At 36.6% G+C, this 19,217-nt stretch overlaps 2 protein-coding genes across 2 annotated transcripts; both read right to left on the bottom strand.

The window, feature by feature from the left end:
- Nucleotides 1-24: 24 nt before the first annotated feature.
- On the bottom strand, nt 25-15,084 carry LOC116170176 (folliculin-interacting protein 1). The gene is made up of 11 exons (XM_031486404.1): nt 14,785-15,084; nt 10,815-11,016; nt 10,635-10,763; nt 10,393-10,582; nt 8,162-8,323; nt 7,924-8,113; nt 7,249-7,875; nt 1,089-2,927; nt 641-865; nt 455-593; nt 25-408 (listed from the first exon to the last, which is right to left on the bottom strand). The coding sequence occupies exons 1-11, from the start codon at nt 14,850-14,852 to the stop codon at nt 202-204; spliced, it is 3,978 nt and encodes a 1,325-aa protein (XP_031342264.1). The 5' UTR covers nt 14,853-15,084; the 3' UTR covers nt 25-201.
- A 2,936-nt stretch (nt 15,085-18,020) lies between these two features.
- On the bottom strand, nt 18,021-19,043 carry LOC116171187 (ATP synthase subunit delta, mitochondrial). Its single transcript, XM_031487881.1, has 5 exons — nt 18,892-19,043; nt 18,575-18,695; nt 18,328-18,525; nt 18,177-18,281; nt 18,021-18,127 (listed from the first exon to the last, which is right to left on the bottom strand). Exons 2-5 carry the CDS (start codon nt 18,683-18,685, stop codon nt 18,065-18,067), a joined length of 477 nt encoding a protein of 158 aa, XP_031343741.1. The 5' UTR covers nt 18,686-18,695; nt 18,892-19,043; the 3' UTR covers nt 18,021-18,064.
- Between the last annotated feature and the right edge of the window lie 174 nt (nt 19,044-19,217).

The following is a 19,217-nucleotide window of genomic DNA, read 5'->3' as shown; positions in this document are numbered from 1 at the left end:
TATAAACATGGGTACGATTTAAAATTAATGTAAAAAATATCACCCTTTATTTTTCTGCAGTTTTGAACTGTATCCCTTGTTTTATAAAAAATATCTTATATAGTTTATAAATAAGAATAATAATACAGCGACATTAGTTAACAAACTATTTACAATAAAATAATTTGGTATGTTATTTGTGCCGATCTCCATAAGAGGATGTCATTGGAAACTCAGTCCGTATTTTTGGGTAAGTTGAGGTGAATGAGTCGAAGCGACCGCCATTAATAACGGTACGTCGTTAATTTCCAATTGTAATACGGAAGTAAGTAAATCCATACTGCAAAACTCAGTTGCTAAAAGTAACTCGGTAAGCGACTGCGACAATACACAAAATTCTTGTAATTTTTGCTCGATATGCATGACACACTACAACAAAAGTGTTAATTTCCGTTTCTGTTAGTGTCATCCTTACATATTGGGGTGGGGTACGCAACTTCCACATCTGAAGTAATGTTTCTAGCATATTGGCGACCAGCTGCGACATTCCCACTCTCACACCAGATGATCCCCTATCCACTACATAAGTGTGACTAGACAGCAATTGAACCTCCCTAAAACCATTCTATAGCTTTTGCTAACAATGTGTGAGTCAATTTACCAAGTGTCTGTGTTTGCAACAATAGCTATAGCTTCGTCGACAGGTTGATCTAGAAGTGGACATCTGGCCGCTATTGAGAGATCTTTTCGTAACGAAGATTCCCATTCTGCTTTTGGTGCTGACGTACCTTGAAGAACCATGTTGGATATGTACCGATCTCCCATACCTCTCATTAATGAGCTTGTATAATTTATTGGCACGTGATCTAATTTCACTGGCTCTGATCTAAAAACAGTTTTACTGATTAAATCCAAATGTAAAATGTTGAATGGTGTAAGTTGCACCGATTTTTTCGACTAAGAATTATATCTATCTATTTATCTTCAACTCGATATGTTGTGGTTGTCATGTATGGGTCTGATTAATTGGTTTGATATTTACAAAATGAAATTAGCTGCTAGTAAGGGTGATACAAGCGTGAATGGCATCAATGATTGATTAGACTTACTTAGGCATAGGCAATTCCAGCACCTGCATCTGGTTCAACTTGTACTGCTGATCCAAACCAAACTTTTCCGAAGCATTAGACTCCTCATACTCAAACATGGCGTTATTCGTATTGTCAGTCTTCTGTAACGGATGTTCAGTCACTTCAGTTTTCGGACAATAATTGAACTGAGGTTCTTTAATTATCGTATTAGGAACGTGATTTCTAACAAATGTTTTCTCCCTCCACTCGAGCACCTCTTTCGCGTGCTGCACGTCGCAGTTATCCACCACCAAATCGCTGGTAAATTCCAATTCGGACGCGTTCGAAGGCGTTTGAAGTATCTCAATTTCCTCCACCTGATTGCTGCAACTGCTGAAATCGAATTCCGGATAATGCGGATTATTGAATTTCAACGCCTTTTCGGAGAACTGTATCTGAGATAATTCCAAATTCTTGCTTCGCATGTAGTTGGTGACAATTTGAGGATACTGCTGAATGTTAAATTTCACACCGGAATATCTATACTTCGACTTGTCTTTTGCACTCTCATTATTCAGTTCTCTTTTGTTGCCTTCAGGGGGAACACTCTGAGAACGGCAAAATTCTTTTTGAGATCCCAATTCACATTCTTTTTCCAATGTCCCGCACTCTGTCGATGAATGACTAATCACCTTCTCCGAGTTCCAAGACGTGGATGGTTTCACATCTTCAACCCTAAACTCTGCATTGCAATATGCCTCATAATTCTTCTGCTCTACATAATCTTCACAAGTAACAGTTGAGAAAGGTTCACTATCCTTCCTTAAACCAACAAGCTCTTCATTGTCCCCGAGTACAAATATTACATTTTTCTTATTACAGTCTTCTTCCTCACATACAGAACTAGGCGCACATTTCATTTGTTTTTCCATGTTTACAATCTTAGGCGCAAATGCTTTGCGCACCTGAATACTTGCCTCATGAATATCAACAAGTCGATCATTCGACGCCTCCGTGTGGTATAATAAAGCGCTGGCAGGTACTCGACATAATTTCCTTACCTTTTCATTGATAATCGCGTTAGTCAATTGAAATTCTTTCTCCTTATCTAAAGGTATCGAATCAACCGCCTGTATTCCTAAACTTTTCACTTTGTCCAAGAGCGCGTGAGGGCTCGCCGGTTCGCATGTAATTGGCGTTACACCTTCTGATTGGTGTAGCTCCTCTAGACAAGGATAAAGTCGCTGAGTTTTCTCAGGTTCCATTTTATATAGATCTGTAAGGCGAGTCGTTCTTTTAATTAAACCATTTTGTTTTGGGGGTTTCGGATCTAAGTCGACATTTGCTGTTTCAGATATGGAATTCGAATATTCCAAGAGTTTGATGCTTGGATTTATATTTTGCAGTTCTATTCCTTCAGAAGCGTCACCTTTTGAATTTAGTGAGTGTGCTTTTTTTGAACATAAAGTATCATTGTGAGCAATGTCCATTTCTCTCAAGTGATCCTCGTACTTTTTGTAATTTTCTTTTGGAATGTAAGAATTCTGCTGGCAAATGCAATCTACCATTTTGTTGTCTTCTTTAATATCTAATCGTGTTAAGCACCTCCGATTTATATCATTACACCGTATGAAATAGGTTAGCGAATTTAAAATTTTCGAGATTAAGTCAGATTTGTTTGTTCCAGTAATGATCGTATGAGAGACTTTCGTGGGATGTCCAATAGCGCCATATAAATCGGTAAGCTGGCCCCACAGCGGATTACATGGATTGTGCAATTTTGATAACTTTTCTGTGTCCTTTAAAGATGGCGGTAAAACAGTGTTCACCCATCCCAAATGATGAGTTAATACTGCAGTGATCAATGTACTAATGAAGCTGAAAAAAAATAGAGGCGTTAAAGAGATTGCTATATTTACAAACTCATAGTTCCACTTAATTCTAGGACCCCAGGTAACACTTCTTATTAATAAATTGAAATTTAAATCTGAATCAGTGTTGGGATTCGCTTACAAGTGTGCATGAGTGGTTTCGGATTCATATCTCCTTTTAGCCATCATTTTGGCATGTCCAGACTTTAATATCTTTTGAACTGAGCCTACAAGGCAAAAGTTATTCATACCAGTGTGAACCATTTCCATGCTTTCCAAGCCTTTTTGGTCTTTACCTAATTGTTTTTGGCGTCTAGATAGCGAGCGTAGGAATAGGATCACATTCGTTTTAAAAGAGATATAGTATTATAGCCTTACCTCATCATGAGGTAAAGCTGATGAAAAATAATGATCCCTTTGTTTTTGAAATAATTAACAGCCGTTCCGGATTGGTACAGAAAAAGACACTAACCAATAGAAAATTTAGACAGCACCATATTTAGGGACAATCCGCCATTGTGGTAGATGAATTGATTAAGCTCTGATCATCGCAGCTAGCAGCAGGAAGCGGAATTTTCCGAGGTAATATTTGGCCGCCAGGTTGTTACTGTCGCAGCGCCAAGGTAGCGGTCGTTTGGCGCTTAACAGCGTCCGCCATTTTTTCCAGCGAAAATACTTTCCGCTAGGATAACCAGCGAAGGTGAGAGTAAAAGCGCGCATGTACCGTGACAGTTAATTTACAACCTCATTTCACCATAGTTAATCGGCTGAAATTTGGCGCTGGGAACAGCTGTGTAAGCGCTGAATTCGGCTGAATGCGCCCATTGATATTGTAACTTTTTGGATCAATGTTCCTGCCTGAGAAATAGAGATATTATAGAAAGGTACTCATATACCATGTGTCCAAGATGAAAAAGAACATCATGGCGATCTTGGAAACCGTAAAACCGAGTGTAAAACTAACAAATCTGGGTTAATGGCAAAAAAAGGTTCAGAATTAAGGGGTCAATAAAATGTCATTTAGACAGTTAGAAAATATGTTATTTCCAGAGATATTCGAAAATACGAAATATCGTGATTTCGTTATTTTTTTTTAGGTAACTTCAAGAGAAACAATGACACTTTCTCATTGGACCTTTTATAGTTCTGCAAGATGACGTTCCGAAATTATAATACAATACGGATATCAAACTTTGACAGTATCCGAAATCCTTGTGCTGTTCATTTTTATATTGGACACCTGGTATACATGTACAGTGCGTCCTATTTTGGTTGAAACTTTTTATGCCACAAAAAGTTTGACTTTTTGGGATGTTATCATTATCTTACTACCCATGTAAGATAGAAAAAAGGTAAAAACTGCTTATTATACATATTCTTACGTAGAGTCCAGTGGCATAGTAAAAAAATGTTTGGATCACTGTTTCTGAGATTTTACCCAATGTTGGGATTTTTTTAATGCAAAACCCTATACAGGGTCATTCTTGACGAGCGTCTGTTAGAAAGATATGGAAAACCTTTGAAAATGAAAATAAACTGATAAGTTCTTTAAAGGTCTTGGCACATGATGAATTGAACTAAAATATTTTCAAGATGGCGCCACTTCCGGAAATACCGGAAGTAGCCATCAACTTTGTTATTTTAAATAGGGGCCCCCTATTTTTTTCTACATTTTCGGATTCTACGTCGAATTTGGAGAACAACGATACCCCATAGTTGACCATTTGCTCCAAGGGTTTCGTCGATATTCAAGTTTTTATTTAAAAAATTGAATTTGCAGGGGTCTTTTAAAAATTTATTATTCAAAAACGGTGAGAGATATTGCAAAACAGTTTTAAATGCTTTATTAAGAAAAGATCGAATTTTTTTATGGTATACGAAATCGTCTAAAAAAGTGAGACTACGTCACTTTTTCAAAGCTCTCAACTTTTAAATTTTTAAATTTCGGTAACTCTATTTTTTTAAATGGCACTCCCTATTATGTTCTTCACCGTTGTTTTCGAATAATAAATTTTTAAAATGACCCCTGCAAATTCAATTTTTTAAATAAAAACTTGAATATCGACGAAGCCCTTGGAGCAAATGGTCAACTATGGGGTATCGTTGTTCTCCAAATTTGACGTAGAATCCGAAAAAATAGGGGGCCCCTATTTAAAATAACAAAGTTGATGGCTACTTCCAGTATTTCCGGAAGTGGTGCCATCTTGAAAATATTTTAGTTCAATTCATCATGTGCCAAAACCCTTAAAGAACTTATCAGTTTATTTTCATTTTCAAAGGTTTTCCATATCTTTCTAACTGACGCTCGTCAAGAATGACCCTGTATATCTCAATGTCCATTTTTTACATTGATTTATCACAACCTTTTTTGTCCAAATTATTGAAATGATTGTGTGTGGTCGTGGGGGAAAAGTGAGGTAGGTATTTCTTCTCTAAAGCTACACAAGGCGCTAGCCTCTATGGTACGACTTTCAACGTCATTTGAGATTGGATGATGATAATGGCACAGTTCACAACTTGAACAATTTAACGACAGTTCTTTGACACATATTTTGTGGACAGATTATTTCATATTTTGGCAATGTTCCTTGGCCACTGAAATGGACGGTTCCCGATAGCACTTTTTTCTGGAAAATCTGCATCTGTTATCAGAATTTCCAAAACACGTTAGATGTAGAAGCTACGTACAACTAGATGCGCACCCTCATATGTGGTATTATAGTATTAATATAAGCGTTAAGCCGATATACGAACATACTCATTTTACTCCGTATTAGATTTTTACAAAATGAAATAAAGGGCAAAAAAAGGAAAAATAATGACATGTCATACTCTATAGGTACTTTTCCATAAATTTACAAGAAAAATTCCAAAATCAAATGTTTTACATTCATTTCTCAACAAAACATTCACAGGTAACTAGATCTTGCTGAATCAACATGGCTATCATGGCCATGAATTCAAATAAACTTCTTTTTGTGTCCTATATCTCATTCCATAAAAATCCAATATGGCGTCTGTAAGAAATAAGAAAGTAGTAGCCTGTAGCTTTTACATCTAGCGTGTTATGCAAATTCTGATAACAGCTTCGATTCTCCAAAAAAAATGCCCATAAAAGGTGCTAACGGGAACCGTTAATTTCGGACCGTTTATACTAGGGAAAATGAACAAAAATTGGACATTTTTAGTTTTTCGGTGATATCTCGGTTATTTTCCAAAGATTATTCAAAAATTTCAAATGCGCATGCTCAAAACGATAGTTGCCAAATAGATGCCATTACACCACAAATGATAGCTCAAAAACTTTGGAACAGATAGGAATACTTCTATTAGACTAGATCTACTAGATCGGCACCGATTCCAAAATGGCCTTCACTTTTTCATATTACCGATAGGTTTTCAGTCTTGAGACACCAATTGAGAAACCCATAGTCCTAGAATGCAGCATGGACTTCTACTACAGTAAGTCGTTCCGCAGGAGGAATTATCCAGATGTGAATCTTCTAAGTATTCTTTCACTATAATTTTGAATAAATTGTCAAAATAATAAAATGAAAACCATGGTAGAGTACAACAGCGCCATGATCGGCATAGCACAACAACATTTGAATACACTTATACAATTATTATTGCAAATTCTAAACAATTAGTCACTTGGATGATGATATAGAAAAAAAAGGTAGTGGGGGAAGTTGCAGGGGCATTCCACTAAGACCAACTGAAACACTGGAAATGAGCAAGGAGCAATCCTGCTTTTGTTTGTTTTGAATAGATAGATCAGCGATTCAAATTTCAGGAAAAGAAAATATGATAACTGATAAAATACCAGTAAAACACTGAACTGAGGAAAACCCATCCAATTTGAAGCGAACCTGCCTCCAAACATGATGAAAATGTCTAGTGGTCCAGATCTGCAATCTTTGCTATTGTAACACTATATTTAAATTAGAGTGGTAGTTTGTATGCACTATACAGACAATTCACATAGTCAGCATGGAAGCCCTTGGGTTTGCCTCCCCTAGATATGAACGATCAGAGCCTAAGGCATCGTTTCTAAGAAAGGGGCATAGAGGGCTACCACTTTCGCGTTCTTATGATCAGAAAGGATTACCTACCCCATTTGCTGATAATTGTCATAGATAGAATTTATTGCTATGCCCATTTGGCAGATTTTTTTTATAAAATTGGGAGTCCCAACATAAAACTGCTATGATAGAATAAACCTTGGGAGTTTACATATATGTCTCAATTTACGAATGGAAATTACCCTAAGTAAGATACCTTTTTCTACCCTTGTTTCTACCGTAAGACAGTGTACAGATACTTACAAGTTTGTATGTTTGATGTCGATGCAGTCCAAAAGCTCACACAATTCGGTAACATACTTTTCAGCCATAAAATTTTTGTCATCATATGCGTAACCATTCTTAACGCCCACACTGCTAAATTCATTACGTAAAAACCTAGTTAAGTTTAAAAACGTAAAATCGGCACTTTTACTTGTAGTTTGTGGTGTATCAAAAATACAATTGTCATATTTAAAACTACTGCTGAGAGATGCACTCGAATGCTGCTTTGTGAGTTTGTGTTCTACACTTCCGTTGGCACATTTGTCTTTCAAAACGTTTAACGACATTGTCAAGCACACCTCTCTATCACTATAATAGTACGAATCATGAGTATAGTTATTGTTACTATACTTCTGCTTAATGCTATCACTATGTTTAATACTGAATAAATTATCACAGATTGGAGCGAGAGAGATCCACAGATGGTTGGAAAGTAGAGGCCCAGAAATCATATCTATCAGCCATTGGGTTATATTCATTGCAACCTCAAACATTAGAGAGACAAAACTGCCATGGCGACTGTAGGCAACTTCGACACTCTGCCTGGCTTTCCAAACCATAGATTCTATTAGAGATGCGTGTTCCATTAGAAATAATTCCATATACCTGCAGGAAGTTATGCTAATTCCATTCTAAAAAGACAAAGATACATACTGTTCTTGTCCCGCAGGTAATTCGATAATAATTGCTAAACCCAATTTACTTCTACGCCCGTGAGATTTTAAAATACATTCGTCTGTCGATCCCGATCCCGCTAATGATGTCGATGAATGTTCTAACGAAGTACTGGTACTGCGCAACCATTTCTTGTACAAGCTGCCACATGAAAACGAAACCTGTTCACCTTAACACAGAGAGTCAGACTGGATGTAAAGATACACGGGAAATTTACCTTCGTGAAGAGGGAATGATAGAGGAACGCTACCTATACTATTACACGACTGTTCGCCACTAAACCCGGAATCTCCCACTACACTTGGTGTAAGATTGTTACAGTTCGTCGTCGAACTCGACAAAGGTACATCTAGTGGTATGCTCCGAGGTCCTCTACATACTGAAACGGAAATTAGCGATTAAGTTAGTAACGACAAGTTTTTTTGGTTCAAAGCATGGTAAGGCATAGCTATTTGTCTTTATAATGAATTTTGGACATTTCAGAGTTTTTAGCGCATTTTTGACTCTCAAAAAAGAGCTTGTTGTTTCACTAAATGTCAGCTGTTCGGGCGCCTCTTATAAATCGATCAGGTTTTCAGCATTAGGTACATTCGTACTATCGTGTTATTCCTGCATCACTTAATCTGAAAGCTGAAAGCCATTCCTGAAGTTGATAATTTATGAATATGTTAAAATATATTTGGTGTGTCACAAAAGTTTTTTAACAAAATTTGACAAAAAATGCTTCTGGATTAGCATTATTCTAAAAAAATGACTAAAATGGCTTAACTTAATGTTTATGAAATTTGAAAACACTTTCTCTGTCTGTCCGTCTGAGGCCTACTCCTACAATTTTCAATATATTTAGTTCATTCTTTTTGTATTCGGTAACGCTCTGGCACTTGAGCAAACATCGCATATTGTAAAAATGAGATGTGCGCATGAGCAGATTGCTCAATACCAACTTTCTTATTTATGGAGACATTTCTTTGAGGTCTTAACCATTGATGCTTCTAGAAAATGAAAACATAGCCGACATAGGTATGGGCTTTTAGGAAGTACTGATCAATGCATGGACAATGGGTCTTAGGGCGAAAACCTGTTCACTTGTTTACATTTTTCTACATAGATTGCATCTTTTGTTTAAACATTTCTCAGAACGTTCTACAAGCTTTCGTGACTAAGATTACCCAGTCTTCAACTATTCATTCACTTGCGTATTTATTGCGCAATCGGCTGAAGGCGGAATTTTCATTTCGTACAGATAACAAAAATAATGCACCTTCTCGTCCTCTGTTACCCCGGAAACGCCATCGAAGGGCAAACTTAACGCAAAAAAACCGCAACTCGATATGTCTCCTGTCCCGAATTACGGCGTCCAGACAGTCCAAACATTGTTGTGTCAGGGACGGACGGACAGATACGCCCTCAGCATCCTGCGCGTTCGAAACCGCCGCCCATCCCACGTTCGGGTCGGTACCGCCGCAGTCCCTCAGACCTATTTTCTATTTGTCCCTAGGGGAAATCCGTTTAACCCGCGAAAAGTAAATTTTTACTCCAAAAATACCCACACGCTCTTCTTCGCATCACATGTCTTCCGTACCTCCCCGCTCCCGCCCACTACGAAACTTGCAGGTTTACTGAAAAACGACACCGCGCGCGCACTTGCCACCCTCTTCCTGCCGGCAGGAGCAACCGCACTGTATCAAAAAATTCGAGAAGTGCACACCGTCCGACCTGCTGCCTATAGCCGCGACAGCGTTCTTGTGCCTCTTCCCGGTTTTTTCTTATCGAATTTTTGTCACAACACGAAAGCGGGGGTTTCACGGTGGAAAACCGGTCAAGTGATTTTCTTCTTTTTCACATATTTTCGTCTATTACCTAAACGTTGCCACCACTTTAGCAAATTTTTAAAAAATCTGTTCTGCTTTCGCAAATTTTCACATGAGACCTATGGGGAATAAACGCTATTATTATTATTATTATTATCTCGCGCGTATTACTTCAAATTCGTGCTAGACGATTAGCGGCGAATTCAATCGACCTGGATAAGGCCTTAGCCCTTGTCCAGAAGGAGCAAATGACGACGCGAGATACTACGTTCATATACATCACTTCCACAAGCATCGCGCGAATTCGAAATACGCTCATAAATCAACAGCTACACCAAAGTGACTTTTCCTATTTTTACAAAAACAAGTAATTAACTGCAAAATGACCATACTATATATTGCCGAATACCCTCTTTTACTTTCGACGTAAATTCGATAATTCAAAACACTCCTTTCCAATAGACACGCCACAGCGAGCATTTCTTAATTCATCATTAGTAAATAAGCAATGTATCGCTTAACTAAAGTTTAAAGTCTTAAGGTCAACTAAGAAAGGCAGAGACTTTCACTGTCTAAAAGAGATGCAAGTTTCTTAAGGTGGCAAATGTAGCAAAGCAAAGCACATTTACAATATTACCTAAAAGTGCATCCGAACCATTGCTATGGAGCGAAAGTCGATCACTTGTAGACGTATTACTACTTGGACCCGAATTATCTAACCTAACAGATTGTTCTAAACTTTGGCATGACGCAACCGAGCTACGCGCACAGCTTTGACTAGACGTAGAATGACACCTCCTCGAGACATGGCGTGGACTCGGAAAGATCTAAAAAAAAAGAACACATCAATTACCTCAAATTGGTATGTCCGGAGCTTACCTGCGAGCACATGAGCCGCGATGGCGATTTCAAACTGTGGATTTTCAATGAAGTGCCCCTATAACTCATAGCAACGGCCCCAAATACCATTTCTCCCAAATGGCCGATATCACAGCAAGGTTTAATGTACTGCAATCATATTGGGTCATTTAAATAACAATGCAATCAAATTGTTCATACTTGATAACCATATCCATTTGAAACTTCCTCAAATTTATCATTACACTTATTAGTGGTTGAATTATCCCGCAAGTCTCCTTTGTCAGCAAGATCGATTTTCTGCACGGACTCTGAATCGAATAACAGTTTACGGCCTCTGAAGTCGCATTCTCTGAACAGTAGCACTCTTACTTGTTTCTTGGTTAAAATAAACAGGTTCTCGCTAAAAAAAAATTATCAATTGGAAATACGACTGATACTCAATGCAGCTCCTGAAAAAAATGTGTGGAACCGCTGATATAATCGAGTAAGTATAGCGTTACAACTACGCGAAATCTAAAAATACTAAGCACGTGATTTAGATAGGACAATACCTCGCCCCACCAATTTATGATATCCGCGAACATTCACGATTTTTTTTTAATGAACATTGCACTTGCAACACAATACATAATTAAGCATATAAACAAAATATGATTAAAATTAGACGTTCTATTTACATGCACTTAATGCATAATTTCCAGAAATTTGAAAATGACCGACGGTTATAATTAAAAACAAATCTCGAAAAAAATATTAAATATTTCACCATTGGAAATGTGCCAAAAGATCAATATTTTAGATTGAAAAATTACTTAAATTTGTCCTCGACACTAAAAGCATAAGCGAGCTTATGTGTTTGATTAGGCTTTCAACAACGTCCTTTTAAATGTTAGTAAAACGTTCTTTCCTAAAATTGAGGATCTCTACACGGAGAAACAGATAATGAAAACAGGAAACCTACGTTCTGTGGATAACGGTTTTAAAAAAAAAATGATCAGAATAAAAATCTTTGGATCAACTGCTAATTCTATACCTTTGAAATAAGGTCAATATAAAGGTTTTCCGTTGATCAATGTAGTGTGTGCTACAGTATCTATTCAGTCATTACTTCGGAAAAAAATTTGATAAAATCCTTTTAGCGCATTTTCGAATGTTTCTGCTGAATATTCTGGCTTAAGCAAATTGGGTTCTCGATACCCCCCTTTTCATTTTTAAATGAATTTGTTCCATATTTTAACCGCTCACTGTATAATTTTCAGGGATAATCTTCACACCAATATCTAATATGGCATAAATTTTCGTTCAAGAAGGTCCAATTTTTAATCACTTGATCAAGTCCTTTTTTTAAACACATAGCGCAGCAACCATTTTTTTAAAATATCTGTGCAGACAAAATTTTTTCTAGTCGCCCACCCTAAATATTAACCCAATTAAATAAAATAAACCGAAGAGGAATTTGACAGATATGAACTTGCTATTTTGACATTCCTGTCCTAGTTTTTGACCAAAAAATCCCATGTCAATTTTGTTATGACTAAGTATATTAATTTGGATTTTGAAAATTGTTCGTTTTTGACCTTCCTTCCTATTTTGGTTATGCCATCGTATTAAACAGGTGATAATAATAACTGATCTAGATTTTTACGTAAATTTCAATGGCGTACTTAGTTTTTTTAAATATTTTTTAAAATAATAACTAAAATTGTAATTTTTATACGTATTATTTTTATCAAGTGAGATTATCAAAATATATACACCTATATATACCTAATTAATTATAATTTATTTTCAAAAATAAATTTCATTATTTCAAAAAAGATTTATTTTGTGAAAATTGGCACCGACGCCACTGAATTTGACGAGGAATTTTACGTAAAAAACTTTTACCTTTTCGATAAGTTTACGCATAACCGAAATCCCTAGGGTAACCAGAAACCAAACACTTTCAAAATCGCCCTATAGAACACAAGGTCATAACTGTAATAATAACGGGGCCCAGATTGAGCTTGTTATTATGGAAGAGTTACAGTTTTGTGTGTTGATTCAAATTTCGTTTAGAAAATTTCGGTTTTTCTAGAATATCTTCGGAAGTAATCGGAATTTTCTGGTTTTCTTTAAAGCATGATAATAAATAACTCTTTAATTTGCGAATTTTTTTGTCTAATTTGACCATCGTCGGATCTTCTATGGTTTCAGAGACCCCCCATTATAAAACAATGTAAGTATAACAAATTTAATATGAAAGTTTCTCACTTCAATAGTAAAAAGTCAAAAATGATGTCCACATGAAATTCAAAATGGCGGATACTCACTCCCGCTTTAATATCAACTTTCTTCTTTAAATGGGTGCCATATTGGATTTTTATATGTAAACAAACTACAAAGTTTTTTATTCGCTTTTCAAAGGAACTAAGTATATGAATGTGAACAAAACAATATCAGCAAAATTAATTATTTTTACATTTTAATCAAATATGGTTTTTTGTCAATTTATATTTTCCCCGAAATTTGAAAGTAGTTACAAGTTAATGTTTATTTACGTTGAACGTTAAACCAATAAAACAAATGTTAAATCTCAAGTTTTTTGTCAATTTATATTTTCCCCGAAATTTGAAAGTACATAGTTACAAGTTAATGTTTATTTACGTTAAACGTCAAACCAATAAAACAAATGACGTTTGAATTGTATTTTGAAAAGTAAAACGGGCATAATTTTTTATTTATTTATTTATTTATTTAGCCTTTATTTTTGAGTGGGCGGGGTTTCAGCCAAGGCTGCTCTACCAACCCAACCCACTATATAATTTTTGTGCTATCCTTCATGCTATGCTAATGCTCTTCTCTCCAATCCGAGCTCCAACCTCTTATTGAAATCGATTATAATTCATGATATCTCGAAAATTGAGTGTCAGACGAGAATACTTACAAAGGGAAAACGCAACGTCTGGACGAGACGTGTGAGTATGTCAAAAAGGGAGTATTGAAAAAACGCCCTGATCGTACGCGAAACTCAACAGGAAATTCTCTGCTCAATGAATTGGTTGAGAAGGTCTTGTTGTGTGACCACCAAGAGTTAATTCCGAGGTTAATTCCTTGTGTCACTTAGATCAGTAAAATTTTGGAATTTTTGAGATGAGCAAACGTCGCGTGGTTAAAGCGAGGGTTAAAGTTTTGACACAAAATATAAATTTTCGTTTTTAAAAATTTTCTGAAACTTGCAGGCGAACGAACCAACGGACTTTCATACATCATACAAGTAAATAATGAATGAAAGAAAGAAAAAATCGAAAAAAGATGCACTCTATAAAAAGAACTTTCACGTAGGTAGGCATCAACCTACTTTCAATTTCTACCATAATTAATGAATCGACGCCTCAAGATCCAGGTGCTAAGTGCGCCAATTTGGCGACTTTTACTTGCCACTACTTTATGTAGTTTGAACAGGGTGGTAATCTAGACATAACCGAGCGTCATCTCAAACGTCATTTCTTCCTTATATACGCTTTTGCTTCTATAAGGGCGAATGAGAAGCGGACATTTTCAGCGGGAAAGTAGTGATTTAATGATGATTAATTTTGACGTGATGATGCTTTCGGATTCGAAACGTAGTCCGCGAAACCCCGTACAAGCGAAGGGAAACATTTTGACATCTTTAATACATAATAACGCACGTGATTCGATAAGGGATAATATCGGGGAATACGACGTAGTAGCTGTCTAGATCAAAAATTAATGCAAAGTGTGTCATCATCGCAGCTTCAACTTTTGGACGTAATTAATTAAACATTTATAGAAATTATTTTGCAAACGGCATTGATCGCTGCACCCAGTGTAATCCCACTACATACTAAATTGACAAATTAGAAAACTAAAGATAGGTAGATATTTGAAAGGTGGCCGAAGACGCACAGGATTCTTGAAATAAAAACGATAAAATGTCAAAGGGGACATGTGAAAATGCGTCATCCGCAAGGCAACGTAAATTACTTACATCAATTAAGACTCTAATTTTACTTGAAATTGTCTCACGTCAAAGTATTTATTATAAATAGAATTAGCATTTGTAACAGCATACGTTAATGAATGAAATTACTATTATAGGTTATGTCCACTAGTACACACACAAATGAATGAATAAAAAATTCGCGCAAAACGAATAGGTACATACCAAACTGCATCTTGACCTTTATAGCAATTCTTCTTGCGAGAAGAGAATAGCCTGTTAAATAAGGCCATAACACTTTACAACATCATTTGATCATTTAGCACTAAGTTTATTGAAAGCGTTGCCAGGAAATCTCCCTGTAAATACAAAATCACGTGCATTTCGAGTCATATGATGAACAGGTCAGTCGTTTAATAGCAACCAGTGGCACGAAAAATGTTCGTCGCTCTTGCGGAAATACAATATGAGCCTTGAAATCTGATTGTTTTTACTTTATTTTCATGCGAAGGAAAAGTGGCGCCTGTAGTTTTCGCCTTATGGTTTTGCTACCTGTACAGCGTGCGTCATGCCCTGGCTGTACGCATTGTGCATTTTTACTCGTGCATAATTTGCAATTTTGTAAGGTAGTGGGGAGAAGACATGTGAACTTATGCACGTAAGCACCGCGCACCGGCACGTTTCTTTATAAATATTTCTGGCACTTGGATTCAGGATTGATTGCTGCAGTTGCGTTGCAGTAGCAGTCAAGTGCCAGCGTTTGAAGGAGCGACGCCGACGCATTATTATTACCTTGGGAGAGCTCTCTAATAAAACAACTTCTCTGTGCTTTATATTGCATTTGTCAATCAAATAAGGTTTGCATTTTAGGGGAATTTCTCATCCGCCTAGGTCTGTCCGTCTGTTCCTCAACTATAAACTCGATATCGAAAAGAGACAACGATGTCAAACCTTCGTCAATCGATTTCTACGAATGATCAGTGCTATTAAATATAGACCGGATTAAAAGCCTTGTTTCTGAATGCGAGCTGAGTGTCAAAAAATTCCCCCACTGAAAGTCCTATGCGATTCTTCGTATATAAACTTTCAAAACATTGTCCCGTGCTAAGCTTAGGTTTCCTAATAGAAAACAACAAACTTAGCTCCTATAGGGTCGACTTCTTAATTTTGCGTTCCGTCTGTCTGTCCGTTAGCACGATATTTCAAAATCGATAATGGACCGATTACGATGAATTTTGTGTGTGGATTCTTTATCAAATTTGTAGATCGTTCGTGAATTGGCAATGTAGGCCAAAAAATAAGGAAGACCCTTTTCACATCTCATACCCATATCAGGAGTTCCTTTGTTATATAAATATTTGTCATTTTTCATTTAGTAATTTTAGTTTAATTTTGATATCAATTGGCTATACGCCTGTAGTTGTTAATATGTTGCATTTTTATAAATTTAGAATCTTACTGAGGATATTCGCTTTGAGCCAACTAGCCAAGACTATATAGAACCTTTATTTGTTTTTTTCTACGAGTAAAAAATAAATATACACATTACTCGTAGGTTTTTTTTTATTTAACTTGTCACCTCGTCCCGCCGAACCATATAACATTGCCGACGTTCATGAATCGTTCACACAGAGAGCGGTCTGCGGTCAGCGGCCCGTGATATTTGTATTCTGCTAAACGTGGTCCGCCGCGCGGTCAGAACGCTACGCTGTTTAACCATATATATACTCTTATATATATGTGTTTAACAGGTATAACCATTGAATTTATAACTATTCAATGGTATAACATATATGCACTTACTTACATAGAAGACAGATGTCGCAGACCGCCGAGTGCGTCAAGCGAAGAGAAGAAACACTGCGGAGGAGAGCAATTACAACAGATGCAAAAAATGTCTGTGTCTTCCTTCCAGACCGTCTGGAGCGCTTTCACAATCGTAACCGAACCCGTCAAAGGGACGCATCTCAGGCATTCAAACCGCCCAGGCTCGTCCCCATACGAGTTACGCGGTGGTTCGAATCCGGATTCGGGCAAGGATATTTGTAAATGTATAGTGGGTTATTCGGTTGGTAGAGCAGCCTTGGCTGAAACACCGGCCACTCAAAAATAAAGACTTAAATAAATAAATAAATATAAAATGAGTAAATAAACGCTTGAGAGTTCGCTCGCGAACACAACGTCGACGTTTTGCTGATTCAAGAAACCCACCTACGCACCTTCACACAGATACTGTCAGATACATACTTTTACTACCTATTTGCTGCACATAATCAAAGAAACAAAAACAACTAAGGCGAGTGCTTAAATAAATTGGCATTGCGCAATCTACACATTCGTGCAACTTATTTTTGCAATATGCGATATGTTTGCCTTTACTAGAAGCATCTGTGGTTAAAATTTCCAAAAGATATCTCGATAAATAAGCCAGTTGATATTGCGCATTCTACGCATGCGCACATTAATCTGATGTGATGAGCATATCAAATTTGAGCTTTGCATACATCATCATATAACATCAAACATTTTTGAGTTATTGTACGAAAGGCCGTTCAGACTTTTTGAGGATACGATAAAGTAGCTGCTTGCGGATAAAGGTCATTTTTTTAACATACTTTAGCTTAGTGAATAATTATAATACAATTTGGGTAAATGCCAGAAGCGTTCAATTTAATCCTCCTTTAGAAGTACGCTCCTCTGACACTCTGTTCCTTTACGGATCAGGAATTATAATCGATCTCGATAAGAAGTTAGTAGAAAACAATTTCTAGCCGAAGGATTAATAATATATAATGGTTTAATTAAACAATACCAGGAAGATTAAATGCGGTTTTTGATCCCTCCTGCATCCATCTCCATATGTGAGTAAGCTCCACCCCAACCTTTATGAGGAGTCATAATTGTTGTAGATAAATATCAATTCCTTTCAATGTGACCTTTTATTAGATTTCCATAGAGCTCCTCGTCCCCCCAATTCAAAAGTTCCACTTGGCGCCACTAGAGGCATAGGTACATAATATGAAAAATGAGTTCTATCATATGTAATAGTTATGCATATTTTACTTTCTGAAAATTCGTGATGAAACTCAATTTGTATTGTATAATTTTCATTGAAGCTTATTTATTTTTTCATCAGGGATCCGTGTCACTATCATTTTACTTTATTTACACGTGCGCCACCTAAAAGTACCATAGGATATATACACTACTTCAGAAACAAGAGAGAGCCATGACTGTAGCCATACAAGAACTCAATTGCAATTTAGACTTTCTCACAAATTCATTATAAATCTCAAATGAGTATATCATTTGGATTCATTTGCTGGTTACTGAATTTCTATTTGCAGCTTACATACTGCAATTCTTTCTATTATTATACCAAGACAGCAATTTACATTATGTTGCTGGCTTACATACAAAATTCTGCACACAGAATGTGATTAAAGAGAAAAAAAATCAAATGAGATAACTACAGACATTTTACTTAAAGGTAATATTAACAACTCTATTCAATAGACTTTACAATAGTCTCTGCGACTTCTACAGCAATAGCAGCCTCAGCTTTTTCCTATAAAAAAAGCAACAATGTGATAAAAATTATGACAATCATCCCATACCTTTTCCGATTGTGCAGAGTTCATTTGACTTAATGCAGAACTTAATGTCTCCTTCGCTGCTGCAAGGTCTAACTGATCTAATGTTGCCGCTTCCTCAGCAATTACCTATCAAAATGTAAAGTTTGATGCAAATTAATCAGAAATTGCTCACTTGCACACTGGAGTCTTCATTGATTGTAACCGTACCACTTGACACGAATACTTTCTTAATAGAACCATCATTCTCCGTAACCGTGATAACTCCAGGTTTTAACACAGCTAACGTAGGTACATGTTTTGGTAAAATACCAAACGCCCCAGAAAATGAGGGCACATCTACCTGACGGACAGAGGCGGACTCATAAAACACCTAAAAGTAAATTCATCTCATCGACGCTTTGATAATGTAAACGTTTTACCTGATTTCCAGCCGCAAATGTAAAGCTCATCTCATCCGCATATCCTCTCCGTACAATCTGACTGACGGACCTTTGGGACAACAACCGTGAGATGCTTCTTACTGCAGCCATTTCGGTAGGGCTGCAATGTAGATAGCAAGAATGTTATAACCTAAGATATTACATAATCCTCAACTAATTCAATAAATTGCCTTCTACGGAACTTATGAAGTTGTATTATCAAGCTGTTTTTGTTAACGTTTATGCGATTTTAAAAAACGATCTAAACTAAATGTTTTAATCGGCTAATTGTTAAATAAAATCAATTTCATACATACATTTAAATGAAGTTCGTCAGTGGCCACTACCTTCACTAGGGACTTTTTAATTTTTTAATTGGTAATATTACCATTGTATACAGAGTGTAACAAAATAATTAAAAAGACCACCAAAACGAATATTTCTCACAAATAAATCCTGGGTCTAAAATAGTTTGTGTTACTGCCGGACACGGAAGAAATTTGGCATGTAAATTCAATCAGTGTTACATTTGTCATTGCATCGTTAGTCTCATTTTTCCCGGCAGCGTCGCCTTGATCGGACAACGCCCCCTTAGATCTGATCTAAGAGCGCCACATAAAAATTCCTAAAGGCTTTGCTACAT

Source organism: Photinus pyralis, unplaced genomic scaffold, assembly GCF_008802855.1.
Source record: "Photinus pyralis isolate 1611_PpyrPB1 unplaced genomic scaffold, Ppyr1.3 Ppyr1.4_LG5, whole genome shotgun sequence".
NCBI lineage: Eukaryota > Metazoa > Arthropoda > Insecta > Coleoptera > Lampyridae > Photinus > Photinus pyralis.
This window is presented reverse-complemented; position numbering and strand designations above follow the sequence as displayed.

Excerpts from the sequence above, each read along its gene's own strand:
- LOC116170176 (XM_031486404.1), bottom strand. The coding sequence starts at position 14,852 with ATGGCCTTATTTAACAGGCTATTCTCTTCTCGCAAGAAGAATTGCTAT. Across the intron at positions 10,583-10,634 it reads CGCGGCTCATGTGCTCGCAG|ATCTTTCCGAGTCCACGCCA; the intron begins GTAAGCTCCGGA and ends CTTTTTTTTTAG. Across the intron at positions 8,324-10,392 it reads TGGTTCGGATGCACTTTTAG|TATGTAGAGGACCTCGGAGC; the intron begins GTAATATTGTAA and ends TTTCCGTTTCAG.
- LOC116171187 (XM_031487881.1), bottom strand. The coding sequence starts at position 18,685 with ATGGCTGCAGTAAGAAGCATCTCACGGTTGTTGTCCCAAAGGTCCGTC. Across the intron at positions 18,526-18,574 it reads CATTTGCGGCTGGAAATCAG|GTGTTTTATGAGTCCGCCTC; the intron begins GTAAAACGTTTA and ends ATTTACTTTTAG. Across the intron at positions 18,128-18,176 it reads ACTCTGCACAATCGGAAAAG|GAAAAAGCTGAGGCTGCTAT; the intron begins GTATGGGATGAT and ends CTTTTTTTATAG.